Source organism: Pseudoliparis swirei, chromosome 20 (assembly GCF_029220125.1).
Source record: "Pseudoliparis swirei isolate HS2019 ecotype Mariana Trench chromosome 20, NWPU_hadal_v1, whole genome shotgun sequence".
NCBI classification, from domain to species: domain Eukaryota; kingdom Metazoa; phylum Chordata; class Actinopteri; order Perciformes; family Liparidae; genus Pseudoliparis; species Pseudoliparis swirei.
The window spans coordinates 5,463,841-5,481,077 of NC_079407.1; the positions used below are offsets into that span (position 1 = coordinate 5,463,841).

General features: G+C 41.8%; 1 protein-coding gene across 1 annotated transcript; it reads right to left on the reverse strand.

Annotated features, from left to right (window-relative positions):
• Positions 1-6,174: 6,174 nt before the first annotated feature.
• On the reverse strand, positions 6,175-10,336 carry mmp13b (matrix metallopeptidase 13b). Its single transcript, XM_056441266.1, has 11 exons — positions 10,232-10,336; positions 9,955-10,065; positions 9,337-9,464; positions 9,094-9,242; positions 8,842-8,967; positions 8,605-8,760; positions 8,384-8,504; positions 7,267-7,400; positions 7,022-7,181; positions 6,805-6,908; positions 6,175-6,717 (listed from the first exon to the last, which is right to left on the reverse strand). The coding sequence occupies exons 1-11, from the start codon at positions 10,334-10,336 to the stop codon at positions 6,617-6,619; spliced, it is 1,395 nt and encodes a 464-aa protein (XP_056297241.1). The 3' UTR covers positions 6,175-6,616.
• Positions 10,337-17,237: the final 6,901 nt, after the last annotated feature.

Sequence of the window (17,237 nt, forward strand, 5' to 3'; positions counted from 1 at the left end):
GCCATGTTTTCAGTCAGCTGAAGTCTGAAAAAAACACTATCGGCGTGTATATCTCATGTGCACGTACGTATCTTTGCTGTTATCTGCACTTCGCTTTGATGCAGGCCGGAACGAGATTACACAAGATGAATATCTGGCCTTTTTTCTGAATAAAACAACTTCATTTACCTGTTTCTTCTTGTTCTTGTGTTGTTGTTTTTCAAAGCACACCAACAGCGACAAAAGATTGTGTTAAACGTCGTAATATATCATTAAAAAATATCCAGAAACGACTTCATGTGGCCGTGCTGTTTGCATTGTGGCAGCGTGTAGATGTGGGAGTGAACAAATCAAAAGGTAATCACCCTCCTCTCTGCAGTGGTCTGGCTCTAAGATGTAATTACTTCCAAAGCAGAGGGGAGCTTTGGACTGTATAATTAATTCAGACAAGCAGAACCAGAATTAAGTGTTCCTGTTCTTGCATGAACAACTATGAAACAAATGTGATTTGACCTTCCCCGGATGAATCCTCTGGAGGATATCGGGCTATCCAAGCAGCTGATTCAATTGGAGAGCGAGTCCACGCTGCTCTGACCTCTGCTTCACTTTTCAAATCCCGCAGGAGGCCGACACCCAGGCGTGTTTTTTGACAGGCCGGTTTATTAATCTGTTTGGAATGTAAGAGGGAATAATTGTTCCTTAAATTGAACACGACCTGTGTTTTTGTCACGTACTTCCAGTGACACTTGTAGCAGCGATATTGAGGTATTGATGCTCCGCATGCCCTCTGGCTCGTCGTGCCGCCGTGACACCGGACACCGAGGCGCCCTGTGTCAGCGGACCGCAGCTCACAGGGTTTTTTTTTTTCAAGACAAACAAAGGATCAGCTCAACTTGTCACAGGCAACAAAGATGTGCTTGTTTTATTTAAAAGCTACTTAAGCTGTTAAGGTTTGTACCATTGTATTGCACTACGCTGTTGGTAAATCCTAAAGACAATGGGGCTTAAACGATGACAATGCAACACATTCCTTTAGGGTTAAACAATATTTGGGTGTGACGGATTGCATTTGATGCTCATGTAAAAACAACTGATGCCACGTTGTGGTTAAAGGCACTATAGTTCTCAACTTCGGGGGGGGGGGCTCACAAGGGGCCGCTAGATGATTAAAAGCAGGCAGCAGGGGAAAAAAACATGTTCAGACATATCTCTAAGCCTCTAAGATGAAATGAAAATAGATTTTTTTTAATCACTCTTTGTCACAATTAAACATGTGCAACCTTGGACAATCGCCTCTCAAAACTTTGTTTTAAGGGGTCGTGATTTAAAAAAAAGGATATAATGATTTTACCGATGACCTTAAATCGAGCAAAATAAGTCATATTTTTAAGGAATAAACATATTTTTCAGTGGAAGTCTATTGATTTGCAATTTGAAAAGCATCCAAAGCACTGACTAAGTTTTTAATCTCTGGATAACCAACGTCTTCCCACCCAACGAGTCTTCATCAAGGTGAACACTGCAATCATTGAAAATCACACAAAAGGTCATGTGACATGTGACACATTTCTAAGACGTGACAGTTCAAATAACAACACCATATGCAACTGGAATTAACGCTGTGTGCTGGCTAAAAACATGTCTGTTTGTTAAAGGAGGTCTTGAGACGGTTCCGGCTTATCTCTTATGAATCTACGGCGTGTGACGGGAGGAATGTGAGAGAACAGCATGACTTAGCTTGATCAAACAAATCCTGGATCGTGTTTCTCATTTTAGCCGACGCTGTGTTTTCTGACACAGAGTAAAGAAAATATATTCATATATAATTATAGTTGGTCACGGAAACACCAACATGGGCTACTGGTAAAATGAGTGTTCGCTAGTTAGCAGTTATTTGACTATTCATTGATACAGTTGATTTATTTTTAGCATTCCAGTTGTAATTTTTTAAAACTGAAATGGCGTAAAATGTCCTTGAATACTTTAAGATATGCAAAACGAATTACCAACTATTCATACACTCTGTTATCCTCATTGAATGTGTTATAACTCTGTAATGATTCCTTCTGGTCACATGACATCTATTTTTCTGTCCATCCTGCAGAGGGATCCTCCTCTGTTGCTCTCCTGAAGGTTTCTTCCCTTTTTATTTTTTTCCTGTGAAAGAGTTTTTTCTATTTCTTGGGAGTTTTTCCTGATCCGATGTGAGAGGTCAAAGGTCAGGGATGTCGTATGTGTACAGATTGGAAAGCCCTCTGAGGCTAATTTGTAATTTGTGATATTGGGCTATATAAAATATACTGAATTGAATTGAAAAGCGTTTTGCTTCCTACACTATATAAATAAAAAAAGATGCATGATGTCTTTTAAGAGTTCCTCTACCTTTTGTCTATACTATGTTTTAAAGCAAAGACGTCCGTGTTCTTGACGAAGGCCTTGCCTGCACTTCTTAACAAATTACCAATTATTAATAATGTGGAGTGAACACCTAAAATTGTAGGTTTAAAAAATAAATACTCTTAAAAGCCTGCAGAAAGGTCTGTTGTCGACCCAAAGAGAGGAATTCTTTGACTCAACTTCCTGGTCACTTTTACGACACGGCTGTATCTGCCCCCGGGTCGTATCTGGTCAGGATGACCTACTTATGGGTCAGCTCAGAACCGAGTCGGACTTTATCCCAATTCCTGCAAATATAGGAGGAAGAAACTCAGACTGACGCAGACTTTTAGCTGCTTTCGAAACACTTTTTTTTCTCCTCCTTCTTTTCTAGTCGGGGGGGAAAAGGAAGATTAACGGGCAGACGAGACAAAAAGCCCAAAGACAACGGAAAATAAACGCCCAGAAGGATGATTGATATCAGCTGTCAACACAAACAAAAAAGCCACATTCGTCTGAACTGTTCCTAAACTGAGTTGAACCACGTCACACTACCTGTCCGGCACCGACGGCTCACCCACGCTCTGACGTGCACCTTGTAAAATGTGTAGGAACGTGTTTGTCAAGGCTTTTTAAAGAACACAAGTTATAACAAAAGAAGATGTATGTCCCCAAAAACCATGTTGCTTGCTCGAGCTCACACATTAAAACGATTATAGTAGGAGTCACAGGAGTTTTGCATCAGCCTTTTCTTATTAGTAGTCCGAGGAGGGAGTTTCCTAGAAGAAAAGGGAGACATCCTGAGACCCTCTCCGTCATCCTCCTCCATCTGGTTTCCATCTAGGAGCTGCTGGGCAGGACGAGGCTTTCTCAAAGGATCCTACATCTGTATTTACACCAAAGCGCTGTAGCGCTTGAACGGGAGGCAAACCTAAAAAAAAGTGATGAAGTAGTGTAAAGTAACATTTAGGGCAAAGAAAAAGGTGAATGAGATCATCACTAACTTCAGGGAGATCATTCCAGTCCAGGAGCACAGATGCTCGGACCCTTACCCGCCTTGTTTTGAGTCTCGGCTACAGGGCAGCAGACGCTCTGCAATGCATTGACCTCGCTGAACCTGTAACCAACGGATACGTATACAAATTAAAAGTTTTATGGTCTTTTTTTGCGCTGCTCCAGTTTGCTGCATTTTGGAAAAAAAGGAATGAAAGAGTCAGATATGGTAATGACCTTTGACACAGGGAACAGGGAGAGGTGCCCGAATGTGACTGGAATGAAAAAAACCTCATTAAATGACCTCTAAATCCACACGGGGCTAAAAGTGTCTCTCTTTTTGACGCCTCTCTGTTGCACTGCGTTTTAAAAAAAAAGCCCAACGTTAAGTCGATACCAGGAGTCGCCCAATTCCTGCAAACCGCCGAGGAGCGAGAGCGTGTCACTGGCGAATACTCAGAGACAAGAGAACGTCTTGTTCCCCTTCCACGAAGAGTGAACACTCCTCCTCTAGGTGAAAAAGGTGATCCGCTCACTGGAATAAACATACACTAGAGAGAGAGAGAGAGAGAGAGAGCTATAAATGTGACATCAGCTGTATCTGAATGTCTATGGGTGCTTCTTCCATCTCTGCAAAAGTGGATCGGCTTTCTCTGCCGGGGCCACAAATCTCTATAAGCGTTATAAACATCAAGGTAAAGTTACAGGAAGAGGGAGGATGTTAGACCAAAGACAGCTGCATCAGTGGTCACTGAGCCCCCCCCACCCCCTCAGCCTCGGGTGTTTGCACAAGAGCTCTCTTGTTTGAATGTTTCCTTTGTCACGTCCGTTCCCCTTGTTGGGAATCACAGACTTCTCTGTTCAGAACACGTGAACTCTTATAAGTGGCATCCTGGAAGGGGGGAGGTATCAATTCGGACACATGACGTTAGCATGTGTCAGAATCGATACGTCACGCGAGTCTTCATATTTGCTTTCAGATAAACCATCTGGGAACTCTCAGAGCCGACATCGGGGATGCACACGTGGGATTTGCGAAGCGGTGACGCGTAATACCTCCAAAAAGGAGCAAATGAGGCGACTGCTTCGCTGCACTGCAATTACCTCCACACGGTCGGGCCTGTGGATTACGCCGCTCGGCTCGGGCGTCACTCTTTCCTTAACTTCAGCGATAGAGAAGCTGACCATTGTTAGGTTGTAATAGTTTATTTTGATAACATCTGCAGAGGTCTTATGTTTTAAATGAATACATATAGAAAGATATTATAATCGAAAATATTCGGGAGAATATTGATATTGTTATTAATGTATTATGAAGCATAGGGGTAATGTTTACTCTATGCAAATGTAAATGGCAAGAATGAATGTATGTTGCATGAGAGTGACTGTATGTTAGTATTATAGATTGACGAGGCCGGTTGAAGTTAGGGTTAGGGTTTCAGAACAGACCTTACACCTTCCAGTAGACCGCTCACACACAAAAAACGTCACGCATGCTCCCCAAATGTTCTGTTCAGAGAATTGGATAATTGTTATATTAATCATGGAGGATGACGATACTGTGTGTAATGACCCTTTACCAGGGGCGTTTGTAGGATTCAAAGAAAGGGGGGCTAAGCCCCAAGAGGAGAGTTATGACTGCTTATGTTTGCGCGCGTGGCAATTTTATTTGGGGGGGGGGGGGGTGGGGTATCCATTGTTAGAGACAGAATTTCAGGGTCATAGTGATATTTTATGCTCATTTGGATACTTATCAGTGAGATACAGGTGAACTAGTTCAGTGTCAAATATACCATTCAATGGAAAACAATATTATAATAATATATATATTTTTGCAAAGAATAGACATGTCAATAGATATTTCTTGTATTTCAAACCTCGCGCAATGGAGACATGTTAACAATCGTTAACACCTACCGATATTCTGTAACTACACCTGGACTTACAGGTCTCTCCGTGCATCATTTCCTTTGAGCTAAACTCATCGGCTGTAGGCTACTAACTTTTAAAGCCAATAATGCCAGAACTTTTTAGGGGGACTGAAGCCCCCCTAAAATAGGCCTAACGACGCTCCTGCCCTTTACTAATACTGTTAGTCTGAATCTGCGGCTTTGCGGATCTAATGAGGCCAGAGCCAAAGTTTTTCCCTAACATTTGTTGTGCTTATGAAGCAGAAACTGATTGTTTTCTTTAGGAACGGGCTGAGACACTTGGTGGGGGAAGAGACCTGACACCTCAGCAGTGGAATATTGTGCTGATGTTGCATATATCCTGTGTATTCTTACATTTTTCTCTATCTCACTGTCCCAGAACTGCCAGGTTAAAGCAGGACGTCACGTACTCAAACTGTTGATAAGAGCGCCCTCTAGTGGAGAAGGTGGAGAACCACATGGACATGACCCAATTTCTTTCCAGTGTTGGTCCCAGGATAGTGTCCGACTGAGATGAGGTGGATGTGGTATTTTAAAAAAATACATTTTAAAAAGCTATTAATGATTTTGTGTGGCAGAGTCCAGTTGCTTTAAGATTATTTCATCTGATAGACAGCTTCATTTGTCCTGATCAAAGACCGTACCGGTTGCTTTAGTTTCCTCACATTTTATTTAACACGTTTTAAACGTGTCAGAAATACGACACGTGATGACGTCTGTGTTAAAACATATGGTTTGAGTAGATATTTCATACAGAGTCCCATTCATGTGATGTGTTAAACCTCATATTTAACTTACTCAATATACAATTCTTTAAATGAAATATTGTGCCTCAACATATCACTAAATGGTACATTATCACTTTAAGTTCAGTTTTTCAGCACACAATCATCAATTCAACTTTATTTCACTGCTTTTTATTGTAATTCACAACACTTTAAAAAAGAACAATATATTAAACTGCCAACTATTAAAGTTAGTGAAACATTTACACTATAGTCAAATGCAGAGCTCACAAAATCAGACAAACTGATATTGACAAGAAACTTAACCTGCTAAGGATCTTGCTGTTTGTAGAGAAACTAGTAGTACAAATATAGAGATGTGAAATAAATATAGATAAAATAATCGAAGAAAAAATAAATTTCTGAGGAATTTTCCAGCATTCGGTGTATGACAAATGATCCTGTATGACTAACAGGTGTCCAGCACGAGTACAAATAAGCTTTAACAGGTCAACCCTGCATGGCTCCACTTCAATGAACTGCATCGTTTTTTAACGCGCATGTTATTTTGCATTTAGGTTACATATATTATAAAGTCCTCGTTGGCATTCCTCAGCAGTTGAGGATGGAGTTGGTCCTCATGATGCGAATGACCCTCCTTGAGGTGTAACTGTACTCGTACCGGAGGTGTTCGTGGAAGAAATTCAAGTATCCTGAAAGACAACAGAGTGAGATATCAGTCAGGAAAAAAAGTTGCACGTTTGAACTATATGCAGAAAATATGACAATCGAGGCATCACCATAGCGATACGCGGCCGCGTCAACCTCGTCGTGCATCCCGGGAAAATCCACCTCGATGGACCGCGGGGAGCCGCTGTCCATGGTGCCGGTCGCTTCATCGTAGCTTTGTGGGACAAATAGAGACGACACTATTTTGGTGACACGTCATGATAGAAGGTCGTGCGCTCGTTCAACGACTTTAAACTCGACTCTCACGGAGAAATCATCACCGCACACCTCCAATACTTCTCCTCGGTGAAGAGCAGAGTTTTCCCGGTGTCGCCGATGTGCACGGCCGCATCTATTTTCCTCACTGTCTTGGGAAGACCCAGTTTGTGGATGTACTTTGGGTAACCGTGCACGAGGTTGTATCCACTCAAAGCCCACATTCGGATCCCTGTTGAAACACAGAGCTGTTGGTCCATATCTGGTGTCGTATGACCCAACACAATGACACAATACAATACGTATGTACAACCCACCGCTGAATATGATGACTTGATCCTTCTCGGGGTACTCGTATGCCGCGTCCACCTTGTTGGGGAGGGAGGGCCACGTGTACTTGATCAGTGTCTGCTCAGGCTCCGGCATCTGAGAATGGAGACGCCAGTAGAATCTGCAACAGAGTACGACGTGTTGACAAAACATCGCGTACAATACTGATCCACAATATGCACATTTCAGTACTTTAGACAAAGTTGTTTGAGTCACAAAATAATCAACTGGTGGTGATACGTCTAGTCAATGAGGATGAAGATGGGTTCATGTCAATCTAAATAAACGTGTATTGTAACACACAATCACACAGCATTGTGTCCGTATTTAACCCATTCGAGCATAAGGAGCAGGTTGGGGTTTCGATGCCTTGCTCAAGGGCACCTCTGACCAGCCGCCGATCCACGCTCCGTGCTTGGCTCGTTCGGGAGCTTGAACTAAACCAAGTCACCACAGATGGAGCAACCCCAAACATGTCTTATTTATTGTTACCTTCGTATTGAAAATGCGGAAGGTTATGTTTTGATCGCTGTGTATTTATTTATTTATTAGTATGCGTGTTACTCGCATAACTCAAAAAGTATTAAACCGAATCGCATGAAATTTGGGTGGGATGATTGGTTATTATCCGGGGACCATTTGATTAGATTTAGGGATCGATCGGGTCAAAGGTCAAGGTCAAGGTCACGAAAACGTCAACTTCTTCTTGAATCGCATGCAATTTGGTGGAATGATTGGTTATTATCCGGGGACCATTTGATTAGATTTTGGGATCGATCGGGTCAAAGGTCAAGGTCACGAAAAGGTCAACTTCTTCTTGAATCGCATGCAATTTGGTGGAATGATTGGTTATTATCCGGGGACCATTTGATTAGATTTTGGGATCGATCGGGTCAAAGGTCAAGGTCACGAAAAGGTCAAAATCTTCTTTTTACCATAGCCCAATTTCACCCAATTCATATCCAATTGGCATGCAACTAATGCCAAAATGTTCATAATTCAATTCCTAATCTTGTGATATGCGAAGGTATGCGCTCTACCGAGTGCCCATTCTAGTTTTATGTGTTTTGGTGTTTGCATGAAAAAAGATGGTTCTTCCTGTACCTGTCTTTGAAGATGATGGTTTCCCCTCTGAGCTCTGTGACGGCATCAAAGCTCAACATGGGGTCACATTTGTTGGGCGCGACAGGCTTTGGCTTCACTTTCCTTGAGCTTGGATTTGGGCCTGTGACAGGACATCTGGCATTAACGCACATGTTCTCATCATATTCCCCCCCAGCGGCGTATCTCTTATAATTTGACTTGTGATCTTGTATTCTCCCAACCGTAGAGAGCTTGAATGCCTTCAATGTCATCCTCGGACAGCGGGAAGCCTGTCGTGTACGAGTAGACGGGGTACATCAGGGCGCCCGGGTCTCTGGAATGGGACATGCCGAGGGCGTGGCCCAACTCGTGGGTCGCCACGATGAACAGGTTGTAAGCTGCGGACGCAAACACATTCGCTTGGAATCATCGGGAGACAGGTCAGGGACTCGTGCTGCACATTTGTGCACGGCGCTGACCTGATGAATCTTTGGTCCACTGTTCATCCTCATCAAAGTGGGTGTCTCCTCCGATGCCTTGGCCCGGCGGGTAGGCATGAGCGAGCAATCCATCAGGCCCATCAAAGGGGTTAAAGTCTCCGTGCTCTACACAATAAAGCAGAGGCAATTTAGTTCAAAAAATATGCTGCTGAATGTGGACGAGTGAAATTCAGAGCATGTGATTAGCAGGTTCAGTGTATAAACACCCACATCCGTGTCTGTCAGAATTACCTTTACTTCCAAAACTGATCATGATGTCGGCGTTGCCGTCGCGCAGCTTCTTAAAGGTCAACGGGGTCACGTCAGACCAAATGTTCAGAGCGTTGCGGATGGCTCTGTCGACGTCAGACTTCTGCAGATCCGGTGTATAATTCACTATCCTGCAACATCAGGGGATTTACGAGAAGGAAAAAGACTGAATAAATGACACTGGCGTTCACCGTATTATATTCTTTATTATCGTGATGCTCGTACCTGAACGTGACGTTGTTGTTCTGCCACTTGAGTTGTCGAGGGAAGTGGTTGTACTCCCCGACGTCAGGGACGCCACATCTGGGCTGTTTCATCACCGCCAAAGTGTTGTCGTCCAGATTCCCCGTCACCTTCAGGAGGCAGGTTTAGGTGGAAGGAAAATATCTTTACACGGATAACTGGAAAACCCAATTCAACCTCCCTCCACCCCCCCCAAAAAAAAGCTTCCAAAATAATTTCTTTTTTTATGTAAACCAAAATGTTCTCGACATCTCCACATGTTCACAAGAGGAGCATCACATAAAATGCTCCTCAAGCTAAAATTTGTGTTTTGTATTTTATATTTTACTTGTATACATCTTTATCTTTCATCCCTGTTTTTCATATTTTATATTTTATAATATTTATTCTCGTGTGTTTCGTTTATTGGTGCTGCTACTGTGACGACAAATTTCCCCTTGGGGATTAATAAAGTATATATCTATCTATCTCTATCTATCGATCTCCCATTAAAAAGATCTCACGGTGAACCACCAATATTATGTCGAAGCTCAAAAATGTTGTGTACAAAACAGCTGCTCACTGACTTTACCAGGATAGGATTAATAATAATACGCTCACCTTGATTTTGAAGAAGCTCTGCATCTCCCTGATCTTGGTCTGAAAGGCACCTGAGGACCTGTGTCTCCCCTGGAGACCAACTGGGAGGTCATAGAAGCGACGGAGGTACTTCTGTGTGTTGAAAAGACAACAGAAGCAGTGATGACATCCATAACAAACAGACTTCCTAAGAACACTGTCTGGACTCTTTTTTTATATGGCAAAGAAAAGAAGAAAAAAAACACACTTGGAACCAGTTCACAGGATTTGTGTCTGAATTAGAGAGCTCAGGTCTCACCTCCGCTAAAAGCCAGCTGTCTTTGTCCCAGGACGGCAGAGGCAGAGCAAAGGAGTGGGCGACCAGCGCCAGCAGCAGAAAAGCTCTCGTTGTTGTTGCCTCCATGTTGTCCCAACCAGTCATTGGGATCAAGAAGCTCTGAGCGGTATTTATAGTGTTTTGGGTCCACTTTTTTCAAAGGGTCCCGGTGATTCATGTAAAAGCACCTCGCCACTTCCTCTTTTCTGAGGAATGTGCCTGTATCTGTAAAACTGCCCTCAGTCACTGAGGTTGGAGTGCACTCCTTTGAACCCACCGAAAAAGTGTTTTTCCCTCAAATGATCAAACGATTTTGGCCATAGATGAGGCAAAATGCTGACCAATAATAACATGACTGTCTTGAGATTTGGTCCTTTTTTTCAGATACACACCGAGGGATTTTTCCTGCATAAGGATGTCACATTATTGGTTATTATCTGAACATCCTGCACAGTTGAAATATAGGAATTAACGAAGACTGTCAAAAAAGTTGCACATTTTGTGGATTTCTTTCACGCTGGTCTCATGATAGCCATTCCGTGTCTTGTTATTTTAGGTGAGGACATTTTAGGATATGTGACTAACAAATGCACATGAGAATAAAGAGAGAGAGAGAGAGATGATGATAATGTAAATGTTCCTTTGGATATCGTGGTTTTATCCAACATGATGTGAGCGCTCTCATACTCACAAACAATGACACACACACATGATCTGCATGGTTTTCTGTCTGGTATTCATTTAAATCAGCTCTTCTTGATTTAGGTGTTTTCCAGTGTTGCTCTGTACAGTTGTAACTGATTCAGAGTCACCAGGATAACACAGAGCATAAATGACCAATGTATTATGTAAATGATCTCATTTCTCTCAGTTATGGGGCACTGCAGTCTGCAAGAGGCTCTGTGGACGTCAGTCTACGTTGAATAAAATATCTCAACTATTAGATGGATTGTCATGCCAACTTAGTCATACGGTTTAGGTTTAAAATAAGTACGTAAACTCAGCAAAATACGTCAACATATTCCAAACGTAACTTCACAATAACCCAACGACACTCTGGTTCCCCTCCGGTCCACCATACATAGTGGTTCTCCCTGTGCATATTCATGTGGCTGCATTACGGCTGTATATCAAACACATACAAAGGATTGACTTTATATTCACATTGTAGTTTTAACCCATTACGTGCCACCACCAGGTTACGCGTTCGGACATTGTGGTCATTTCACGTATTTCTGTTTTTTACTTTAAGTACATACTGCAGCTGCCCTTACAAAGAACCTACTGTTGCATGTAGTATGCATACGATTGACACCCACTACTCTGTCATAACATTACACCTTGAACTTTAACCTGGTTGCTCGTATATATCCGCTGTGCAGAGGATTACGGGTCAGAAGAGTCCGAAAAGCTTACGAGGTACATCCTGGTATTTTTAACGTATTGCAATTTACATATTATTATTGGGACATGATGAATCTTTTTTAATGGTAAATAAATGGTAGTATGGGCATTATGTACGGGTAGTATGGGTCACACTGGGGACGGTAAATGGAAGTGTACACCTGTATGGATTTAATAAAACAAAACTATGGTTCTCTTGGAGACATATTTTAATAATGTAAAGGAAAACAAGCCACTCTTCTGTTTGGCATTGCAGTAGTGATGATGCCAACGATTGGCATTTGGCTTTTGAAGACCTTGAGAGGATTGTTCCAGACAATAGGTAAACTGCAGGTCTCGTGAGTCAAGACAGGCTAAGACATGCTGCCCATTAGTGCGTCGACGACATCAGCGACATATATAACTAGAACGGGCACTCGGTAGAGCGCATACCTTCGCATATCACAAGATTGGGCATTGAATTATGAACATTTTGGCATTAGTTGCATGCCAATTGGATAAAAATTGACCATGCTATGGTAAAAAGAAGATGTTGACCTTTCCATGACCTTGACCTTTCACCCGATTAATCCCAAAATCTAATCAAATGGTCCCCGGATAATAACCAATCATCCCACCAAATTGCATGCGATTCGGTTTAAAACTTTTTTTGTTATGCGAATAACACGCATACAAATAAATAAATAAATATATAAAAATAAAAATAAATAAATAAATACACGGCGATCAAAACATAACCTTGTGCTTCGGCCACAACAATGGCATTCCTTAACTTCTAAAATAACAAATAGTTAGTAATGACCACTAGAATTGGACATTTTAGAAATAGTTTTCCACTCTCCCAAATCAATGAATTCATACGGTCACATCGCCTGCCGTGTGAACAATACAAATGTGGATACTTTAATTTAAACTGCTGCTCTGACAACAATAGGGAGACGTCGAACTTCCCGCAGAAGTATTTGTCACTGTCTCAGCTCCAGGTACTTTTGTAACATGTCTCGTAATGACAATGTTCTGCTAAGTACGAGACTGTACGTCAGGTGGAGGTGTGCAGCGGCTGCAGAGGAACTCAAAACCTCGTACTGCATCCCAACCTCACACAGAATACATTGGTGTCATTCTAAAGGAGCCAGAGTACCATACACACCTCAGATAGCATGTGTAAAGTGTAGCACACATTGTGTCTGTCTAAACACTTATATAGACAAATATTTTGGGACTAGCATCATTGCTTAGACGGTGGTTAACAGAGTGCTCCTGACTCATGCCAGGGGAAGTGAGCAGCTAAGGGGATTTTTAATGTTATTTTGAAATGTATCCGAGAAATACACACACACACACACACACACACACACACACACACACACACACACACACACACACACACACGAACATCTGACCTTGTGGCCCCATGGTTGTATTTAAAAGATAAAAAGTTGTGTCGTATGACCTATATTGAAGTGAGAGGTTTTAAGTTTTTTCACCTGTGAACCAAAAATAACACACTGTATGAAACACTAAATAATATTCCTGTTCCAGAAACAAGGAAAAAAATGATCTCAGGTTTTGTAAGTTAGTCTCATTTTCAGTCTGTTTTTTTTTCTCTTCTCCTAATTATGAAATCTTAAAAATAGTCTCCAACCATGCCGGTAGTCCCACGAGGCTTTAATACTGATAAAAGAAGCCGCATTAATCATTCTGAAAAGTAAAAGAGCAGCAAAAAAATGTTGTATCGCAAATGTTTTGGAACAGTTCAGACTCAGCTTTTTGTTATCAGGCTATACTCAACATATCAACCTCCACATATCTCAGCATGCCTTTTAACTATGCTCTTATACCTAGAAATAATGTGTTCTGATATCCAGCTGTTGAATATTAAATGAATCACATACAAACCCAATGTGATGCTATAGCTTTAAATAGCTAGTTCCATGTTGGATGTGCCAGATCATGTGTTTCTGCCTTTATATGTACTTATTACAGAAAGTTTAGGAAATAAAACCGAGTATAAAATGAATGTAACTGTATTGACGTCATCTGTGAGAGAGGAATCCAGATATGAAGATTACGAGCTGCTGTTCCTTCCCGAGAATTATAGAATTAAAGTTCATTCATCCTAATTCACAGGTATTGGTCGTATGTTTGGTGGTTTTGTTGCTTTCATTGCATTTTGAGATCTTCTTCGCTGCCTCCCAGGATAGAGCAGCACTTTGCTGACATCCAACCCAAAGCATTTCAGTCTGTGTTGTTGTTGTTTCCACTGCCTGGAAACGGGCCTCTACTTGGTCATGATATTTTGGCATTTGCAAGATGCAAAAGGTTTGTCCATGGATGACTCGAGGTGTGATGTAATCCACTACTTCCCTGGTGTGTATACGAGGAAAGCCGGTGCACTAGCTCCAGCGGACAGATAAACAGTGGTGATCTGCACACTTACTGCCGGTTTGAATTCAAGTGATTGCTTCCATGGTTTCATCATGCAAATACGTTAATTGTTATGACAGAATCCTTTTTTACTATTGTTTAATTGTTTTGTTTTTTGGTGGAAAACTGCAGTATTTTACAGTAAAAGAAGAAAAAAGAAACATTATTTATAGCAGTTAGTGAATCAGTTGCCTCCACTTTGTTCAGAAAGTGATTCATGGAGCTGCGTTTGCATTCAGCCGATTATAAATTCATGTAAATATTAACTTAGTGAACAACTGAATGTTTGCTTTGTGGCTGTAGCTCCTTCAAACAAGCCTCAGAATAACCGTACTTTGAGAATCTGTATGTTTATTTTGTCATAAATGTTCTCATTTTGTGATCTATTTAAATTAAGCATGGTTAATTTGTTTGGGAACATGTTTGCCTTTAACTTAGAATGACAACTTAAAGACTGACATGCGATGAGTCACAATACGCGTTGACGTGTTACACCTTTTTAAAGTAAAAGTACAGAACATTTAATGTACAGGTCTCTTTGGTAAAAAGCCTAAACCTAACCCTGCCAAACAAATCCAAAATAATATAACAACAATGGTCAGTGGGCCACAATATGAATCACCAAGTTTACAGTAAGGGGATGGTTTAGATAAGTGGTTCTCAAACTTTTTTTTCAGGGATGTGTATTTTATGAACTTACACTTATATTGTATTGAATATGTATTGAATAACTATTTTTTAAAGGATGTTTAATGGATGCTCATTTTTAATATATATATATATTTTAATTCTCACGTACCCCAGTACACCTCTACCCCCTTTTGAGAACCACTGATTTAGATCACACGGATGCTAAAGATGATATCGGAAATAATATTTAATATTTAATCCCCGCAAGTCGACAACAAATCAAACACCGAAAAGAGCCTTGAATTAAAGTGCTGAGTAACTGCAGTTGCCGAACCACCGCAGAGATTCAACCCGCAGTGACGGCTGTGGCGTAAGGCCACGCCCACTCAGCAACATGTATCAACTGCGTTGTGGGAGAGGAACCACCAGAGGGCAGCAGAGGCTATTTTGGAGGGAGGGGGGGGTATCCGTCCACTAGGATCCGTATCACTAGAATGCTCCTGTTATTTGGTCTCTTATCTGTTTCTTTTAGTTTTTTTAGTTACATTTAGTTTTGATAGGAAGCACATGTATGTGTTTGCTTTATCAAAGGCTGTGCAATGAGTTAGCCGTACGGGCAAATTAAACACATCGTGGCCCTAACTGTAGGCTACCATCTTTTGTTATATTTAGAGACAATGAGACCATAACAGAAAGCAGAAGGAAGCTTTTTGAAAAACTATTTGAGCTTTTTCAGAACTTCGTTGGGAAAAAAAAAAGAAAATCAGAAACAAATTCAAGGAATTCTCAGGTTGGATGAGTGTCGGCCGGGATTTACTTTTCCATGAAGTGAAGGAAAATGAACCGTGAAATGAAACGGTTGCTTTTAACTGGGGTCTGAGGAGGCTCAAGGTCATGAGAAACACACGGATTAACAAAGTAACTCGTTCTTCTGACGTGTAACATCTTGTTAGCGTGTATCACAATTGGATGCCTGGTAAAGGAATAATTCAGCCAACGAACTTCTCTCATTCTCTCCTCTTTTCGGAAATTTTTTAATCTCTGATCACACATAAAATACATGCTTGTATACTATTGCAATCACAGTGGGAGTCCTCTCCAGTCAACACATGTTGAAACCCCCCAAACGACTCTCCCTCCCAAGTCAAGTCCGGCCCTCTAAATGCTCAAATGTCGTGACGTCATCGTGACTTCGGACCGGCGCTCGTCTGCTCCATCTGCCAACCCCTTGTCACGGGAGGCGGCCCTCATCCCCCTCTCTCATTGTAACAACATGGTAACGAGTGTGTGTTGCGTTTGTGTGAGGCGAGTACCTCACTGGGACAAGCAGTCATAATGTTTCTTATCACACACATATTCCATCTGCTATGTGATGTTATTCTGAATTTGCAGGAGCTTGAACACAACAGTTCCTTCAATAATTCAGTGTTATATCACCAATCTCTGCTGTGTCAGTGTGAAAGTGGATGTTTGGGGCAACACAGAGACGTCTCTGCAGCTTTAATATATGACAGCGGTTTCTCCCAGCTTGTGTCTCTGCAGCTCAAACATACACGCTGAGTCATCACGACGGCTTCAAATGCCTTCATTACCTCGTCTGTACTCGGACCATAAAAACCAGAGCCGCACGTCGGTAAAACTTGGCCCACGTTGCCCTGCAGAGGATTCCTGTTGCACCCGTGAAGCTCCACTTTAATTGTAGCCTGAATGCACCGCGGCACCACCCTCGCCAGTCTTGGCGACTTTGCGAGCCACTTTTTTTCTTTTTAGTAGGCCTTAAATCCACCCCTGCAATTGTAGCTCCCTCCCAGCCAAGTCTCTCATTGAAATGTACAATTCTTTGCTGCTTAGACGGGACACAATTGGGTTATTTCATGAGCCTTTGTTTAATCCGTGGGCGGGACAGAGCAGTGCCACCCAGCTCATTGTGTTGCATCAGAGAATTAACTTGAGGTTCCCCTCCAGGACTGAGGAAACCATTTACTCAATATCAGAGCTGCTTGTTTTTTGATGTTGGTAACATCAACATGTTTATGCCGAACATGGTCATAGTTTCAGCAATGAGCACATCTTGCATAAAAAAATCTATTTCTGTGCTGTGCGTTGCCTCACGTTGTAGGTTCACCACATTATCTGTCAATCAGCCCAAAGCACTCACACTCCCAGTGTAAGTTGTATGCCTTTTTATCAATAATGAGACCATATCAGTCCTAAATGTGAAATAAATACGATGTTGAGATAGAAAACCACCCACGGAATACGTTATCCATTTGCATCATCAATGGGAAAAACTTGTCACGTGACCAAAAACTGTCCAGATGTCACGTCTTTCCTCTCTCGCCTTGCTGCCCATGGCTCTCTGCTAACCCCTCCCTGATTCCATGGCACTGCCTGAGACTTGTTACTTGGATTTGCAAGTGGTATGAGTCACAATAACCATTTAAAAGGCTTTCCCCATTAACCAGAACTTCCATCTCCATGTGTTTATACTAGGCCGCGACAATTCATGTGTTATTAAGTCGGTGAA

Bases quoted from the DNA above. Each gene is read 5' to 3' on its own strand.
- mmp13b (XM_056441266.1), bottom strand. From the start codon at position 10,336: ATGGAGGCAACAACAACGAGAGCTTTTCTGCTGCTGGCGCTGGTCGCC. The intron at 10,066-10,231 runs GTGAGACCTGAG...TTCAACACACAG, and splicing joins ACAGCTGGCTTTTAGCGGAG to AAGTACCTCCGTCGCTTCTA. The intron at 8,761-8,841 runs GTCAGCGCCGTG...TTGCGTCCGCAG, and splicing joins GTGGACCAAAGATTCATCAG to CTTACAACCTGTTCATCGTG.